The sequence below is a fragment of the Vanessa cardui genome, chromosome 10 (genome assembly GCF_905220365.1).
Source record: "Vanessa cardui chromosome 10, ilVanCard2.1, whole genome shotgun sequence".
In the NCBI taxonomy this organism is placed as follows: Eukaryota; Metazoa; Arthropoda; class Insecta; order Lepidoptera; family Nymphalidae; genus Vanessa; species Vanessa cardui.
This window is the reverse complement of record NC_061132.1, coordinates 832,234-852,081: the sequence shown is the minus strand read 5'-3', so window position 1 is coordinate 852,081 and position 19,848 is coordinate 832,234. Positions and strand designations below refer to the sequence as shown.

At 37.3% G+C, this 19,848-nt stretch overlaps 1 protein-coding gene across 2 annotated transcripts in view; it reads left to right on the top strand.

Annotated features, from left to right (window-relative positions):
• LOC124532682 (nucleoside diphosphate phosphatase ENTPD5) overlaps nt 1-19,848 on the top strand; it is a 21,194-nt gene extending 1,346 nt beyond the window's left edge. Inside the window, exons 1-11 of one of the 2 annotated variants that reach the window (XM_047107705.1) lie at nt 38-256; nt 815-938; nt 8,887-9,030; nt 9,372-9,460; nt 10,141-10,304; nt 12,042-12,133; nt 12,690-12,846; nt 13,348-13,497; nt 14,203-14,375; nt 16,218-16,381; nt 18,641-19,848. In XM_047107705.1, coding sequence (XP_046963661.1) covers nt 224-256; nt 815-938; nt 8,887-9,030; nt 9,372-9,460; nt 10,141-10,304; nt 12,042-12,133; nt 12,690-12,846; nt 13,348-13,497; nt 14,203-14,375; nt 16,218-16,381; nt 18,641-18,736 — 1,386 coding nt within the window. In that variant the 5' untranslated portion in view covers nt 38-223 and the 3' untranslated portion in view covers nt 18,737-19,848. Of the gene's footprint in view, nt 1-37; nt 257-814; nt 939-8,886; nt 9,031-9,371; nt 9,461-10,140; nt 10,305-12,041; nt 12,134-12,689; nt 12,847-13,347; nt 13,498-14,202; nt 14,376-16,217; nt 16,382-18,640 lie in introns of those variants that run through there. The other variant, XM_047107706.1, reaches the window with a different exon arrangement.

Below are 19,848 nucleotides of genomic sequence, written 5' to 3'. Positions count from 1 at the left end.
GCTTTTGTCTGTCGAAACACATCACTATCCAGACTGACATCAATAGCTTTTACAAGTGGCTAAGTGGCAAGTGCTGTCACGATTTGTTTTTCGAGTATTGACAGTATTGTGATTATTTATATGCCATGAACGCGAAGTCATGAACTGAAATATGCTGTTTTACTTTAAAATGCACAAATAATACACTAGATAGTTAAGGTTGTGATGTACATTTTAACCCGATATGGGAAAATTCAATACTTACAGGTATTTAGAGGTAAGCTTTAAAATTGCTACATACAATTTTTTTAATTATTAATAATTTTTTATTACTAAGAATATATTCCGATAAATATAGATATCAGATTATACGTATAATGTAAACTATAAGTGTTTTAAAATTTTAACTAGCATATCGGTAATGTATCTGTATGTGATTTTCAAGGCTTATTTTTATTTATTTTATCAGTGTGTACAATTTTAAAATAATGTAAATTATATTATTACCTTGAAGAGTATAAAAGATAATTCTAATGACAGGCTATCAACATAACAATACAGTTATCTGCTTGAATAATGTAATAATTATTTAATATTAAATATTTAATCTTTGGTTTTCAATTTATGTTAAAAGCTTGAAGCAATAAACATATTATTGGATTCACACTCAATATTGGCAGAAAAAAAAATTTACAAATCAAATTTAAGTTCTTTTTTTAAATTGCTTAACCTAATTTCATCAAGTGTTGATCAATAAAATTAGTAAGTGTACTTTAATTTTTTATGTGTAAATGCCATAATAGATGTCTAATGGTCAAATAATACTGTTTTTCAGTTAAAAGATGATACCTCAGCGTCACATATCAACATAAGGGCTAGATCCTTAAAGCAACCAAGAAGATTAAAGAAGATATTTATTGTTCTCCTAGTACTAGCACTATGTGTTACATATTTTTTGGGTAAGTGAAAAATATCTGTTATTTTTATAGCCCTTCAAGGTTCTAGGGTGTAACATTTCAAGTATCTATCTGACTGTATATGACATACAAAGTCATTCAATATATTTATCACTAGTCTTCCGAGGTCACACTTACATAGAAGTATAATGTGAACTTTTACAAACAGCTATAATGTTTTTTTGTTCGTAAATTTGTTATCCAATTGACATTTGACAATATTACAAAAAAAATATTTGGCCATGCTTATTATAAATTATTATTGTACATGAACTGTTTAATTGTTCGCTGAATATATATGATTTCTATTATATGGATTTTCCCCTTGTGTATAAATTAGAACAACATAAACTTACTTTGTATGATGGATTTAAATGTTTGTGAGTGTATCAATGCCTTGTCTTTTTCTTGAAACATTGTATTACTAATAACAGAAAGAGACAAAACCCATTTTCACTGTACACAATGTTTATTAGGCTACAAGATGGCTAATGTTAGAATATAAATAACTAATGAAAATAAATAAGAATGGTGTGTTTGTGTGTGTGATAACAATATGAGGTTATTGTGTATGGTGATGATGGAAATTACGATATTGAATGGAAGCTTGTGTTTGTTAAAGCTTCTTTATTTTGACCTCTCTTTCCTACTAGAGCTGTATAGTTTAATTAGCCCTGAGCCTTCTTAAGGAGAAATAGACTTTTTTCCAGAAATTTACAAGTAGCAATGCCATATGTTGTATTACTTCAGCTAAGGGTTTAATTATGAATAAATAAAAATGGCTTAATAACAAAAGCTTATTAAATCCTTCAACTATTACCGTTAATGTTTTTCGAAGACTTAAACGAAGAATGCCATTCTTACAATTAATAGTAAGAACAGATTCCACACAACATGAAATATGATTGTGATATGACAATATGCAACATTGAGAGCTATAACTATAAAATTTCAAGTTGGTTTATTACGTTTGATTACATTAGTGTTGGATTAAATGTTACCTACCACTTATTACATATTTATTTGTTTCTAACTTACTCCTAATACTAGATAGATATGGTCCGACCAGTATATTAAATTTTAATATTAATTTTAAATTTTGTCATATTTTATTTATATGTGAATTAACACTAACATAGATTTATAATAAAGATAGATAAGCACTTACTGTTTGAAAATAGAACCAAGAAGTTAATATTACAGCCACTTACAGTATGGGTTTATTACACATTTTAAAGTTAAAAAAAAACCACAAACACACACTCTCACATAACATCAAAATAGGAAGTGAATCAGTTCAGATAGGATAATAATTAAAGAATAATTAAACTAAATAGTAATTATACATTAAAAGCTAACGCGCGGTAGTTGGAAAAAAAAAGTAGCATTAAGCGATATTACGTGCCAGTCACTGGATGGTACGGGCCCCTCCTCCTCGATGCGATGTGCAGGATTGTCAGTTGAACTACTGTTTCAAATGTACCAAAAATTATATTATATTATGCATGTATGTAAAAACGCAATTTTCGAAATTTGATTTTACGAGTAATTTTTTTACGAGTGAGCCGTGAGGTTTTACGGATTTACGGAATAGCATTCACAGGGACAGCGATACTAATTATATACTTTGTTGCGTTGTTGAATTATTATGTTCTATACGAATTTAAATAAATAGTAAAAAATATATTTACCTGCTTTTAGTATTGTTGTCAATATAAGGGTTTCTTCTTTTGTAAAGCCCAACGAAAATTCCAGTTTAGTCTAACATACAGCTAATACTAATGTACATTATTCGTTCAAAATATAGAACAGAAAATAATTTTATATACATATCGCCATGTTTACGGTCTATGAAATTTATGATTAAGTGAGTATTGCGTTATTTTATACACTTTTTACGGGCTTAGGTTGAGATTAAATTGAAATTTTTACATAATTTTTTTTCTTCATTCTATTTGGTAAAGATCTTAATTTCTTGGGTTCAATAAGTAATATCTTCAATTTCCATATCGGCCGTGTCGTGTACCTAGAATAAATTTAAGAACTTCTTAAATTATTTAATATATATTAAAAAAGTTATTATTTTACAGACCTTTAAGTATTACTTACCTAAGTTGTAAATACTCTAGTAAAGACGACATTACAATACCCGGGGTATTCAGTCCAGCATTAGATTTTCGTTCCCTAACTAATTTAGTTAATATCTAAGGTATTCTATGCCAACTCCATGTCTACTTAACATGAACATGAACTGAAAATGAAATTTGTAATGTCAATAATGTACCTATATATGGAATGTTAATAGTCCATCGTAAAAAGATAAACAAATGCGCTCATAAGCTGTAAAAGCAATTAGCGATGGTATGAAAACTAATGAACCTGATATGAAGGAATTCAGGGCTGAAATCAAGAATTAGGGGTCTTTTTCGAGTTTATTTATTTTATTGTATTTGTATTGACACGTGCATGTTGCCTGTACCTTTATATATCTTTAATTATTATTTTAGTGTGCCTGTATGTTACCAGGCAACGTCACTTAAAAGAGTTGTGAAGTAAAAAACTTGAACGTTTGTCTGTTATAGGTTAACAAACCTAACAACTTGATATATGACACTTAAACTTAAGGAATGTTGATTGTCTCTGGGTCTTTATTTTCGAACCAATAGGAAATAGGTAGGAAATATTTGACACATCATGATCGATAAGTCAGAGAAATGCTTGTATTTATTTGTATTTCAATTAACATTATATATTAAGAACTATTTCCGGTCAAGGGATGTTTTTGATTGTCGAGGGATTTAAAAAAAAAATATTATGACAATCTTTTTTTAATTGTCCACGAAACTGTTTTCGGAATTTTGGAAGTTAAACTTGAATGAATATAAGTAGCTAAGTGTATTATTAAATAAAGATATATTAATCATAAGCTCTTGGTAATGCCAAATATAGCTGAGCAAATCGTATGAAATTCGTAAATATAAGGATTTTTTATCTATTTTCCTACATCTTGGAATAGTCTATACAGTGTTCGCTAAACCTCTAATTACTTGTCAAGTTACTCGAAGTAGACATCACACTTTATATTTCCATCTCACTTTCTCTCGTGAAAAACGGTGAGAGACATATTTCTTCTGTTTTTACTGTATTTGACATTTGTACTGTATTTGTCACAACGCATCATGTACTTTTAATAATATAGTCTACATATTACTTATTTATGTTTTATTGTACACCTTTTGTAATTTGGTTTAACAAAAGTTTATTGTCAAATTGGACCATTATTATTTTATATTGCATGCTAATAAAAATTAATTACACGAATTATTACATCTCACGAGCGTAGATAAATACACGTATCTTTTTTGTAAAATTATTTTATGTTTATATAGGTACTTAAACGCTTGAATAACGAATCTGTCAATAATAAATAATCAATAGAAAATTATTTCGCTAAATTAGTTCTACCATGTACGTGGCTTTACAAATCTTAAGTAAACGTGATTCAATAAACAACTGTGAACAGAACTCGTCTAATTTTCAATAGACATAAGGTCTTCAATCGCGTGATTTATTTACGCCTATTTTAATTATATTCACTGAAGAAATAGTACGGTCGTGTCGATTTCTATTAAAATCAAGGAATGAGAAACAAGGACGGCGATAAATAGTGATAAAAGATATTTGACACTTTAATGTAGACTATATTGAATATATTGTCATCTCTTTCCGTTTTAATTAACCTTTGAAGTGTAAGGAAAGTGTAGTTTAGATTCATTGGTACAGATATATTGGTGGACGATCGTAGTACCCCATCAGTTGTGTTGTTGTTACTACAGATAACACATCACTGTGAAGGATTATTTTGGCGCCATAAAACATGTTAACCGGAACAATAGTGCTTACATTATCGATTTTAATAAAAGGTAATCAATTTTTTTTTAAATTCAAATAGAATATTTTTTCTATTTTTAAGATTTTGAATTTGGTCATATTAACCAGCAAAATACATACATACACATGAATGTAAAGCAACAATAATTTGAGATAAGGTATTTTTTTTAAGTCAGCTTTCTTTATAACCTTCTTTTTAGAAGTTTTAAATATTATTTCGTATTACATAGGTTTTTAAAGAAAAATATTAGCCATAGTTGTTTTTTTTTTAAATCAAGACTACAGTCCGAATATCAAAACGACATTGCAAAAAAAAGTTTTCTGGTTTCTATGTATAATATGTTTATCAATTAAATTGTAGATATTACGAAAATAAACTCTTCTGACCTTTTTAAAGCAAACAACAATCGTATCTATGTATTTCTATGTATTTAGTGTATTTAGCGCCAATTATATCAATATTAAAATAATTATGTAGAAGCTGTAAGGTAGAATTTTTCTCGCTCTTGATAATGAATTTTAACGTCAGTTAATCTGTGCATCGGAGTGAAAATAAGCTCCAAACCTCTGAAAGATAAAGAAGGTTACAGTAGTATGCGAAAACGATTCTATGTGTAGGTAATATATTTTGGCGCGCTAGGCGTCGTGGAAATCAGCTTGTACTACGTAACCCCCACTTTTAAAATAGTGGAGGTCAATTTCTTTACATATGTCTAGACATATTGTATATATTTTTTAAGTATAAATTAATAGAATTGAAATAGTAATTGTGTTTTTGTATAGGTAATGCCAGCCGCTTCGATAAATGTTACCGTTTCAATGAAAAAAAAACCACTATTTTTAAATACAATTGTTTTGTACAAGACACGATTACACTGAAAAATAACATAAATTGTTTGATGAAATTTAATTATATCGCCAGTCAGTTCAATCAACTAATACATTGAATTTGGATAAGGTTACGAACTTTGTATAGTTTGCTTCGAGTTATTTGTATTTAGTTAATGATAGATACTGGATTGATATCTGTTCAAAAATAATGCGGGGTTAGAGTCTATGGTTAACTGACAAAGCATTAGAGCTCTCGTCCAACGAGCCAGGGTAAGAAAAAATATATAAGGGCTCTTTGACATGCCAGAGTTAGAGGCAAATTACACTTACTAATTGCTAAGTCAATAGGCGACTTGGCACACTCTCATAAAGTGCATAAAATGCCTAACACGATTGTTTTGACAAACTACATGCTACACATAAGCAAAACAAGAATCTGAGGATACTGTGCATTACAACAGACCCGCTCAGAGCCCTGGCGGAATGTATACATAGTCTCGATGTTGTGTTTATATTATGTGGTAAGTGCTAAGCTCGATAGTGATAGGAGCTTGACGGTGTTTGCCCTCTTAAAGGGAGATATCGGCACTATTATATTGGCCATATTCAATATTGGCTTTGGTTTCTTTAAAGAAGACCTGAAAGAGGAAGACGCTGCTATGTGCATTTCTATAGAGCAAAAAGCCTTTAAAGTAGGAAAGCAAAAGGACTACCATTCTGAGTTCCCTGAGTTTTAGATTGAAGATTATTTCAAGGCAAAGAAGGTCTGCTAAGGAGGATTGCCCGTTGGGAGAGCATAGAAGCATGTCCAAACGATCCCGTGATATCCCACAATGACAGGAAATGTTCCGCTGATATTTAGTCACTAATCTGACACTCTTTTCAAATTAAAAGGGAGGGACTCTACAAACCTACAGTGGAACGTTTGATACGTTTCCGGTTCTATTTATAGTTAGTCCGAACCGCAACTGGATCGTTGCAGCATAGGAACGGCCAAACTGCAATGACTATATTTCGATTCAATTACCATAAAATGTCATCAATTATCAAATTCTTAGCATTATTGAGATTCTGGACATCTTCCAAAGACAAAAAAGATACTCATCAACCTAAGGCTAAATTGGTAGAAAATAATAATTGGTAGAATATAATAATAAAATTACATATTTTATTGTTATTTTTTTTTAGAGTAAACTATGTCCCTCATATAAACAACACACTCAAATTTCCATAAATTTATAGGATATATAATATTTATTTATATTTGAACAGGAAAAGTGACAAAAATACCCCAGATATAAGAGTAAGGTATCCTCTTAATGAATATAGCAAAATATCCGTTTCAAAGCTAAAAATAATATATTTTCATGGGTTGTTTAATTGTATTTGATCAAAAACATCTAAAAAATAATCTACTATTTACTTTAAAGTCAAATTATTACCATGACATTAAATTATAAATTTCTAGGCAGACGTGACGCCTAATGGGCCATCTATAAGACACTACCACCCATTATCATTAGAGCTGTACGATATATTAACCACTAGTGGTTAATATATCGCACGTGAGTACGCGTTTTTGGGTGTTGGTTGTTATGTATTGGAGAAAATACTAGCCTATATCCGTTCTTTGAGTTTATGTTTGCTTCATACCAAATTCCATGAAATTAGCTCGGTTTGGTTGTGAAAAAGCGACACACAGACAGACAGAGTTAATTTCACATTTATAATATTTATATACATAGATTTCGATGCGATTTTTATTTGCAGTTACAGTCGCACTTTAAACTTTAACACGACAATTATTGCTGAATAAATGAGATATATAAAGAGTCGAGATGGCCCAGTGGTTAGAACATCGTGCATCTTAACCGATGATTGCGGGTTCAAACCCAGGCAAGCACCGCTGATTCATGTGCTTAATTTGTCTTTATAATTCATCTCGTACTCGGCGGTGAAGGAAAACATCGTGAGGAAACCTGCATATGACAAATTTCAGAGAAATTCTGCCACATGTGTATTCCACCAACCCGCATTGGAACAGCGTGGTGGAATATGTTCCAAACCTTCTCCTGTAAGGGAGAGGAGGCCTTTAGCCCAGCAGTGGGAATTTACAGGCTGTTGTTGTATTGTATAAATGATGCGTAGATGGTGCATACAAAGCCTAATGCTCTGACATTTATCTTTATGTGCATATCTTAAATTCCGGGACTAACCCCCTTTTCTCACCTTGTCTATGACTCACTGTTTAATCTTTGATCTATCAAGGTGATAATATCCGTGAAAGGTTCACGCTGAATTGATTAATAACACGATGGATTAATGACGCGAATCGAATAATTAACTACATTATTTACACACCACGCTATGTTACTTAGTTTGTTTCGGTACAGGAGTAAATTAAGTCGTTTTGTTTTTATATAATGTAGGTAGATGGGCAAGCAATTAGGCCACCTAATGCAAAGTGGTTACCATCGCCCATTGCATTGGCACTGTGAGAAATATTAACCGTACCTTAAAACACTAGTGCATCAGAAAACTTGGGAACTAAGATATTATGGCCTGTCTCTTCCACCCGTAAAATGGAACACAGCTATGTACAGGTTGTTAGATACCCAGAAGGACTTGCATGAAACCCTATAACCAAATACACGTATTTACACTTCGTTATATACATTTATACGGTCTTATAGGTACATACTTTCCGTTTATACCTTAACGTGTATTGTGTATAAACGTTAGTTTCTGAAAAAAATGTCGCAGTTACATGATTATTTGTATTTCTTTGGATTTAGATTTTAATAAATGTATAATAAATGTTATTACGTAATCATACGTCCCATTTTAAGGGGGAGACTTTCGTTTCTAAAGTTGTTCATAATAGTAGTCAGTCTTTTATTAAAATAAACATTTATTTTCGACCGATTTCGTTTAGCGTAGCAATTTTCAATCTCAGTACAGTTTGGCGCTGGAGATCTTATAGTACTTAAATATGGACCCAAAAGCAGGGACCCTCTGTATTCTATTATAATTCGTAAAGAGTTCAGATCAGGATTAGGATTCGTCAGGATTGATGTGGCTAGGGAGTATAAATTGTCAGGTAGGAAAACTAAATTGAGCTATTTGCCTGTCCTGGGCTTGAACTTAACACCTCGAAGGACCTAACATATAGCGTATCTGGGGGTAAAAATTGTGGTCGTAGTTACTAAACTGATCTTGTTGATTCTAGGACTGTTCGCGGGGCAGGCACAATGGTTCGATGGCCTAGCGAAGAGTCTTGGCTACGAGAGCGTGTATCACCATGCGGTGATCATAGATGCAGGTTCTTCAGGGACCAGAGTGCTGGCTTATAGGTTTAGAGTACCGTTTACAGGTAAGGTTTTCATTATTTACTTTAAAAATATTTAGTATACATATATTTAGTTCTATTTTTTATTCTGAAAAGAAGGACCTCTTTTGTCCATTCCATCCAGGTCTAAATAGCCCAATTATACTACACTGCTGCTAAATAGTACACCCATTTCTGATTTGCCATTACAGGATTTAAAATAAAATTATAGCCATCATCGGTTTGAAACATACAAAGTTCTATTGAGAAGAAACAACATAAAACTCAGTAGTCATACTATTCTAAAATAAAATGTCTTAATCAACTATATATAATTATATTTAGATATCCTCTATCAAAATCACCTTATTAATAAATATTTCCAGTATTCGGAAACCCAACTTTGGACTTAGTGGATGAATTCTGGCAAGAGACAAAGCCAGGTTTATCGTCCTACGTCGATGACCCCGAAAAGGTATATTTCATAAACATGACATTCAATTTTATTAAACAGCCAATGATAATCTGGAAAATAGCATGATTATTAAGGCATATTTACTTTCACGTGTAGGATGTAATCGTGTAACTTGGCAAAACCTTTCTCCGATTTTAGATTGAGATAAACACATGGCAAAGTGTCCCCATTTTGTCACAACGCTATATTTCATCACTGAACTCGAGATGATGTACTCTAACTTAGCTCAGTAATAATACAGTAGTATAGTACGACACAACTTAGATGTCGCATCGGCAAAATTCGTAAAACCGATCACATCCGAATTAAGTACGCTATCCCAAATCATCAATATTTATTTCTCACGCGAATATGATTTTTGCACAAACGTAATAACATGTAATATCATATGACCTAATATATCCGTCAATTTGACGCGTCAATTTACATGCACATGCTTACTCTGACGCGAGAATCTATAGCGACGAATAGCGTCGAATGGCGCGATAGGGAGCTATTTCTATTGGTTGTGTAAATCGGCAGTGATCGGTTTTATTTTCATTCCATTCCATTTCATTTTCCGATGCTACATCTAATTTGTGTCTTACTATACTTTCCTGTCATACGCTGAGATTGTTCCGTCGTCTGGATGTCCGTGGTTGGAGGACCAAGGTTTGACGTGTTTGGCGTGTGTTGCGCAGGGCGCTGACACGATAGTGCACCTGGTACAACAGGCGTCGCACCTGGTGCCGGCCGAGCGGCGCCGCGACACGCCGCTCATCGTGCGCGCCACGGCCGGCCTGCGTCTGCTATCGCCGCAGAAGGCGCAGATGCTCATCGACGAAGTCTCCAAGGCTATATCCAAGTTAGTTCACATTTAACTTGGTGGTAGGGCTTTGTGCAAGCCCGTCTGGGTAGGTACCACCCACTCATCAGTTATTCTACCGCCAAACAACAGTATTCAGTATTGTTGTGTTCCGGTCTAAAGGGTGAGTGAGCCTGTGTAACTACAGGCACAAGGGACATAACATCTTAGTTCCCAAGGTTGGTGGCACATTGACGATGTAAGGAATAGTTAATAATTCTTACAGCGTTAATGTCTATGGGCGATGGTGACCACTTACCATCAGGTGGCCCATATGCTCGTCCGCCAACCTATACCATAAAAAAAAAAAACATTTGAATGTTTTATGACCTCCGTGGTCGAGTGGTGTGTACATTTTTTTCATGGGTACGCCACTTTGAAGTCCGGGGTTCGATTCCCGGCCGAGTCGATGTAGATTACCATTAGTTTTCTATGTTTTTTTGGTCTGGGTGTTTGTGGTACCGTCGTTACTTCTGATTTTCCATAACACAAGTGCTTAAGCTACTTACATTGGGATCAGAGTAATGTGTGTGATGTTGTCTCATATTTATTTATTTATATTTATTTATACGTATTACATATACATTGACCGCCTTCTTGTTCTTTTCGCCATATATAAGGTTGCAGATCATGATGTTCTAGTTTTTTGGTGTTGAGCTTCAAATCCAAAGTCGAGCTGCTAAAACTGTTTAACGGTCCGAAGTCCGAAATCAGGTAAAGTCGTCGGTCTATTGAAATATTTCTGGTCGTGTTGGATTTGCCGTCCTATCGGATTAGAACGTTATGGGAATAGACATTACGTCTATGTTTGCGAAGTGCACTATAATCTCTTGTATAGCTTTCTTGAGATTGGCCTCGTTGCCTAAATCGCAAGAACGAAATGCGAAACGAAAATTTTTATCTACTAAATCGTGTAATGAGTTGATAGCATAGCATAGCATTACGCCGCTAGTCAGGCCGCTTCTGGCGGTCACTAGAATACGTGGTAATGTTTCTTTGACAGAGATTCGGCCGTTCTAAAGAGAGATTTAGAAACTGTTCAGGAGATATTAAGTATATAAATATACGATAATGAGTGCTCCACAAAGGTACACACTATTCTCTTACTTTGGACGTATTCCATTGTAATCATAGTCTAATGGATCTAACATCATCGGATATATTACGAGCTTAGGATCAAAGATTCCTTTCCGACGCATGGAGTATCCTTGGAAGTGACAGAGTTCGGACAACTACTATTATTTCCTTGAAAGAAAACTCTCGGATTAAAAATCCTTGGTATCTTCAGCGTTAACTTAACGACAGATCCGAATATGACTAAATCCTATATATTTTGCCGGCCATTGAAAGGAAAAAAGAAATTCCAACACAGACTGAGTTGGAATTTTTTGGATTGGAATTGGCCCCAGAAATATTTGCCATCTACCATCTAGTATCACATGAGCTATCGACTTTAGTCATAAAAATAGTATTACGTGTCTAACACAATACAATACATGTGTTATTTATTCATATTACAATATGAATAAAATAGCCATCATTGTTAAATAAAAGATTATTACTTAAAACCATAAATTCTGACATTCAGCGATGGAATTTACAAATACATGATCTCATACTGTATAAACTTTTCTTTATTTTATTCCCACAAAACTATATGAACTTTAATGTATAAGCACTTATTTAACAAGGTTAATTTAATCTAGAATGTAATTTTAATTCTATTTCCTATTTCAGATTGGGCTACCTTGTTGATCAAAATAGTGTGGAAATCATGGATGGTTCTGATGAGGGAATATTCATTTGGTATACAGTCAACTTATTGAATAGTGAGTATAGTGATATTTTTTTGAGTTAGCAACATTTTGATGATGATTGTCACCCTAATCTTTTTTTATAGTATGGCAATGTACAATTGTTATTTTAAAACTAATCGTCTCGATTCAGTTGATTTTGCTCAAGTTAAAAGCGGATTGGTATTAAAACAAAGTTGCTTCAACAAAACAAAACAACAACAGCCTGTAAATTCCCACTGCTGGGCTAAAGGCCTCCTCTCCCTTGGAGAAGGTTTGGAACATATTCCACCACGCTGTTCCAATGCGGGTTGGTGGAATACATATGTGGCAGAATTTCTATGAAATTTGTCACATACAGGTTTCCTCACGATGTTTTCCTTCACCGCCGAGTACGAGATGAATTATAAAGAAAAATTAAGCACATGAATCAGCGGTGCTTGCCTGGGTTTGAACCCGCAATCATCGGTTAAGATGCACGCGTTCTAACCACTGGGCCATCTCGACTCTTTTGCTTCCCGCCGTTTGAATGTCAACCAAATATTTTTTCCTTTCCACTGACATTTCTTACTCTGATTTTCTTTTCATTTAGACCTTATCGGGAGTGAGACGATGGCGGCGTTGGACCTGGGCGGCGGCTCCACGCAAATCACGTTCGAGCCGCGCAAAGAGGATTTGAAGTTGTTCCCCCACGGAGACTTGTACGTCGTGCCCGCCGGCGCCACTAACATCACTCTCTACACACACAGGTCAGCATATGCACTTTTTTTCATTCGAAATCTGTTTAATCCACAAAATATTTTATATTTGAAGTAATGAACCTAATGTAGAGCGTACCAAAAGTAAAACATTACTATATAAAAAAAAGTAATTTACCCCTCTTTTTCAAATGTCGGAGATTTTCATGGTAGAAACTGGTCTACATGAAATATTCATGACTATTCCATGACCATTGAAATAAAACTAGTTTTAATGGATTTAAATTGCGTATGTACATTATTTTTATTATTCCGACGTTTCGAGCACTTTACAGCGTTGACTACCCGTGGTATTTCTATTGATGCCGCAATTTGTATTAGTTTTGAAAATTGTAATTTTTGTAATAGCTTAATAAGTATATCTCCGTCTTTTAAGCCTCTTATCTTATCTAATGATAGAAAACTCTTTATTTAAATGTGTAATAATCGCGAAAATCTAAGACAACATTACATTCCATGACCATTCATTCATCATTCTTTCATTCATTTCAGCTACTTAAAGCTGGGTCTGCTGGCGGCGAGGTACGGCATCTTCCGGCTCGAGGCCAACGACAACGACACGAACGAGTTTGTCTCTGTGTGCGTCGACCCCATCGTGCAGCGCGAGAAGTGGACCTATGCCAACAAGCAGTACGTCATCAGGTGAGTGCACTAGGAAGAAGAAGAAGAAGATAGGTATACGCATATATAATAAGATACCGGAAAATATAATCAATTTACCATTTTCAAAATTTAAAAATATTATTAAGACTAAATTAATAAATAAATCATACTATTCATTAAAAGAGTACTTTTTAGAAAGAAACGCCTGGAGTTAGGCTCGGGTCCCATCATAGAACGCTAATTACTGTCAATAACAGCATTGTAAATGTGTTTATTTGAAAAGAGCAACTATGCGAGTTTCTTGCCGTTTCTTCTCGCTAGAAGCTGCTTTCCGAAACGGTGGTAGTATTTGATTATTGACGATTCAAAAACGCTTCATTGTGAAGTTTACTTGAATAAAATTGATTTGTTTTGATTTTGATTTGAAGAAGAAGAATGTATTTATTTGAAACACAGGCACAGGTATTACAATAGAAAAGGAACAAGAGAAACAAAAAAAAAAAAAAAAATCTACGAACTAACTAAAACTATGACAATAAATCCAAAAACAATTATGTGCGTAGACATGTACATATGGAAAGCCTGCAAATATGCCGTGTCCCAAACAGGCGGATCGTTCAGCGAAATATGGGTCCTAAAAAAAAAAAAACCCAATGCTGATTTTCAATGGTCACCTTTTTGTCGTATTCATTTCATTCAGTAGGCGGGTTGTAATGGTGTGTGTGTGTGTGTGCGTGTGTGCAGCGGCGCGGCGCGCGCGGACGGCGCCAAGCGCGAGGCTGTGCTGGCGCGCTGCCAGGGCGCGGCGCGGCGCTACGTGGCGCGCACGGCGGGCGCGGCGCCGGCCCCCGCGCCGCGCGGAGCCGTGGCCGCCATGAGCTACTTCTACGACGTGGCGGCCGACGCCGGCCTCATCGGTACGTGTGGGGGGGGGGGGGGGGCTGCTGAGGCGGCGCGGGCCCGGCTGACGCGCGTGTGTGTGTGTGTGCAGACGTGATGCGGCTGAGGCGGCGCGGGCCCGGCTGACGCGCGTGTGTGTGTGTGTGTGCAGACGTGATGCGGCTGAGGCGGCGCGGGCCCGGCTGACGCGCGTGTGTGTGTGTGTGTGTGTGCAGACGTGATGCGGCTGAGGCGGCGCGGGCCCGGCTGACGCGCGTGTGTGTGTGTGTGTGCAGACGTGATGCGGCTGAGGCGGCGCGGGCCCGGCTGACGCGCGTGTGTGTGTGTGTGTGTGTGCAGACGTGATGCGGCTGAGGCGGCGCGGGCCCGGCTGACGCGCGTGTGTGTGTGTGTGTGCAGACGTGATGCGGCTGAGGCGGCGCGGGCCCGGCTGACGCGCGTGTGTGTGTGTGTGTGTGTGCAGACGTGATGCGGCTGAGGCGGCGCGGGCCCGGCTGACGCGCGTGTGTGTGTGTGTGTGCAGACGTGATGCGGCTGAGGCGGCGCGGGCCCGGCTGACGCGCGTGTGTGTGTGTGTGTGTGTGCAGACGTGATGCGGCTGAGGCGGCGCGGGCCCGGCTGACGCGCGTGTGTGTGTGTGTGTGTGTGCAGACGTGATGCGGCTGAGGCGGCGCGGGCCCGGCTGACGCGCGTGTGTGTGTGTGTGTGTGTGCAGACGTGATGCGGCTGAGGCGGCGCGGGCCCGGCTGACGCGCGTGTGTGTGTGTGTGTGTGTGCAGACGTGATGCGGCTGAGGCGGCGCGGGCCCGGCTGACGCGCGTGTGTGTGTGTGTGTGTGTGCAGACGTGATGCGGCTGAGGCGGCGCGGGCCCGGCTGACGCGCGTGTGTGTGTGTGTGTGTGTGCAGACGTGATGCGGCTGAGGCGGCGCGGGCCCGGCTGACGCGCGTGTGTGTGTGTGTGTGTGTGCAGACGTGATGCGGCTGAGGCGGCGCGGGCCCGGCTGACGCGCGTGTGTGTGTGTGTGTGTGTGCAGACGTGATGCGGCTGAGGCGGCGCGGGCCCGGCTGACGCGCGTGTGTGTGTGTGTGTGTGTGCAGACGTGATGCGGCTGAGGCGGCGCGGGCCCGGCTGACGCGCGTGTGTGTGTGTGTGTGTGTGCAGACGTGATGCGGCTGAGGCGGCGCGGGCCCGGCTGACGCGCGTGTGTGTGTGTGTGTGTGTGCAGACGTGATGCGGCTGAGGCGGCGCGGGCCCGGCTGACGCGCGTGTGTGTGTGTGTGTGTGTGCAGACGTGATGCGGCTGAGGCGGCGCGGGCCCGGCTGACGCGCGTGTGTGTGTGTGTGTGTGTGCAGACGTGATGCGGCTGAGGCGGCGCGGGCCCGGCTGACGCGCGTGTGTGTGTGTGTGTGTGTGCAGACGTGATGCGGCTGAGGCGGCGCGGGCCCGGCTGACGCGCGTGTGTGTGTGTGTGTGTGTGCAGACGTGATGCGGCTGAGGCGGCGCGGGCCCGGCTGACGCGCGTGTGTGTGTGTGTGTGTGTGCAGACGTGATGCGGCTGAGGCGGCGCGGGCCCGGCTGACGCGCGTGTGTGTGTGTGTGTGTGTGCAGACGTGATGCGGCTGAGGCGGCGCGGGCCCGGCTGACGCGCGTGTGTGTGTGTGTGTGTGTGCAGACGTGATGCGGCTGAGGCGGCGCGGGCCCGGCTGACGCGCGTGTGTGTGTGTGTGCAGACGTGATGCGGCTGAGGCGGCGCGGGCCCGGCTGACGCGCGTGTGTGTGTGTGTGTGTGTGCAGACGTGATGCGGCTGAGGCGGCGCGGGCCCGGCTGACGTGTGCGTGTGTGTGTGTGTGTGCAGACGTGATGCGCGGCGGCGCGGTGTCGGCGGCGCAGTACCGCGCGGCGGCGCTGCGCGCGTGCTCGGCGTCCAACGTGGAGCAGCCGTGGGCGTGCGTGGACTTGGTGTACGTGCACACGCTGCTGCTGGAAGTCTTCAAGATCCGCGACACCGAGCCCATATCGGTGAGTACCCCCCCCCTGCCGACACGCTGGACTCACCGTAAGTTTGTCCTTGTATGTCGGGAGATATTGTTACACTTACAACAGCCTGTAAATTCCCACTGCTGGGCTAAAGGCCTCCTCTCCCTTTGAGGAGAAGGTTTGGAACATATTCCACCACGCTGTTCCAATGCGAGTTGGTGGAATACACATGTGGCAGAATTTCTATGAAATTTGTCACATGCAGGTTTCCTCATGATGTTTTCCTTCACCGCTGAGCACGAAATGAATTATAAAGACAAATTAAGCACATGAATCAGCGGTGCTTGCCTGGGTTTGAACCCACAATCACCGGTTAAGATGCACGTACTCTAACCATTGGACCATCTCGATTCTTCTCAAATCTTTACGATAGGTTTAGCATAATTATTAGCCAAATTAAAAATAACAACTGATGCTTACGCTTAAAACTGATAAATGGATGTAATTACCAAATATTTTGTTTCTTAAAAATCTTCTTTAACAATAATGAGTCGAGTCTTATAAAATATTATTTTCGTTTGAATAGTAGAGTATATTGTAGGTTAGGTTAGATTAATAACAATTAAAACTGTAGGTACATATAACTTAGCTTGTATATAAATATATGATAGAATATATTAAACTTTACTTTTAATTAAAGCTAGCTAGTTAGCTACGTTGTTGTGTTATATTTAAAATCTGTTATTTACAAAGTAAGTAAGTAGTATAAATGTTATTTTCGATTACATGGACAGATAAGTAGACTTACTTAAGTATTATAATGTTTCTTAAAAATCTGTGCGCTCAATTATAAGTTTAGTCTTATAAAACATTATTTCATTAAAGTAGTAGAATATTGTATATTAGGTTGGACTTTGGTTGTATGATTATTTGGATAGGTAAATTGCCTTTCTGATTTTTTACTTTGTTAGAAAAATGTGTGAACATTTAGTTTATTCTTCTTCTATATCGATCTATATTAATAAATATTACAAAAAAACTTATCTGATCAAAGTCTAGGCATGGAAGATATTTGAGAAAAATATTACTGGAGGTACATACATAGTTATAAAATCAGATTACATTAATATGATTTTTAGTCTGTTTATCCATTAGTTTGTTTTGATTTGGATGCCGGATTCACTGATTAATGCTGTAGTAATCTTGGGGTAACATAAACCTTGTGTATGAAACAAAGTTGAGGTGTTTTATATCCATTAATAATAACCTTATTGAGTTCAACAGCAGAGTCGGTAAGATTAATACCTTTTTAAAGTTCCAGTGAAGTTACATCATCCTTTTACTTTTGAAAATAAAAATTCTATAAATATAAATGGGCACAGCACAGGTAATATGCCCAGATACAAAGGGCCCGGTTCCATCTCAAAAAAAAATTTGTATACTTTAAACAAGTCCAGTTTTCAGTTCACACGGCTACCTTTATGTGCCTCTGTCGCGTGTGGCGCGTCGAAATAGTATAAAAATATGCTTTAACCCAAGATGGCACTACGTGTAATATTTAATCCCAATAAGTACTTATTTGTCTAACTTTGCGCATTAGACCAATACTTTATGGGAACTACAACGGCACAAATCTCCAAGATACACTGAACAATATAATGAGAATTAAAATTACGCCTACTCGCGGGCACAAGCTATTATGTAATAATATTGCACACTAATAAGTGAAACATAGACGATATTGTGTTTATCTGTATAAACAAAATCGTTTTTTATTAACAAACATTTGTGTACAATGTATTTCCACTCATATCACTCGTAAACAAATTAGTAAATCCTGTAAGACAAAAAAAGACAAAAAAAGACAAAAAAAAAAAACATTTAAAGCCTTAATTTAAGGTATTGATATTTCTTTTACAGGAAACAATCTCTATATATTTTAATATGAAACAACTTTTTGTTTTCATTTGTGTGAACAAATTCAATTTTATAAAAAATACAGACGAATTGATAACCTCCTCCTTTTGGAAGTCGGTTGAAAACACTTACCACACCGACCTAGTACCTACTGACAGTGATATGAGTGACATCTCTTTATTTGTATGGATGTGGCGTCAAACTCAAAACAAATTTAAGAAAATGCCATTAAGAAAAAATAAATTATGGAGCGATGATTTTTCGACGATCTTTACATATATTTAAATTATGATTGAAACTGATCATATTGATGCTCACATATCGGAAATACAGTTCGGAAGGATGGAAATCCCAATTAACCAAATCGATCAAATGAATTTCCAGTTGTTCAAGAAGGTGAACGGTCACGAGGTGTCGTGGGCGCTGGGCCTCGCGTACACGTCCATCATGAACAAGATGGTGAGCGCGCCGGCCGCGTAATTGCTGGTCACCACTCGTTAGTATTTTCTTCTTAAATGAAACATTCACAAAATATTTTGCTACTTGAAATTTTATATAAACTCATTGCAAATTTCTTGTTTCATAAAACTTCATCAGAAAACTTAATCAGGGATTTTATGTTGAGGTATATATTTTTTCAGGCGGCCATTTTGTTTTTTATGTCACACGCACAGCTCTTTTTGGTATAATTAAGACGATATTTACGTAATTATTTTATTCCAGTTAAATTTATATAAATTTTTCTCGTTGTATTGTAAGTATTCAACTGTTTGTAAATTTTATCTGTGCATCTATGAAACATATACATAAACGTTTTAATTTATGCCAGATAAAACAGATTATATATACAATTTGCTACAATAAATTAAAAAAAAAATTCAAAGCAATAAGTTATTTGTAGTTAACAAGTTTCGAGATAGTAATTTGTACTCGAATATAAAAATACTTATGATTTAAAACTTGACGTATTAAATTTTTATACATTTCAATTTGTATCGCAGACAATTTATATACAATATTGCTGTTACTATATTTCTTATTTCACAATTAAACGAGAATCCAGTATAGGTAAATGGTGAATATCGATTTCAAATGACTAACGAATGATCGTATGAAAATCTTTTAGTATAAAATCGATTATAAATACCAATTCGAATGATTTATCGACGAATATATGAATACCACTATGGTGCCTGAATCGACAGTGAGACGTAGCTTATAATGATTTACGATACAACTATTTTTTATTTCTAATTTTACAAATACAATTCCTAAAAACGTTTACTTTCTGCTACGGTTGTGTATTAATGTGATTGTTTATTTGAATTACGTTCCTGCAATTTTCAATCAATACATAATTAATATATCACAGTTATAAAGTCTGGTATTAAAGTTTTAATAACAATAATTGTAATTTGACTTAATTCATTTTTGTAAATTTTATACAGATCTATTGTCGAATATAATATCAATGAATGATAATTATTTTAACTTTTATATTATAATATATATAAATAATGAACACAAACATCACGTCTTATTTTCGTATATAATGACGTAAAACAATTTCCTACAAAAGATAATATATATTT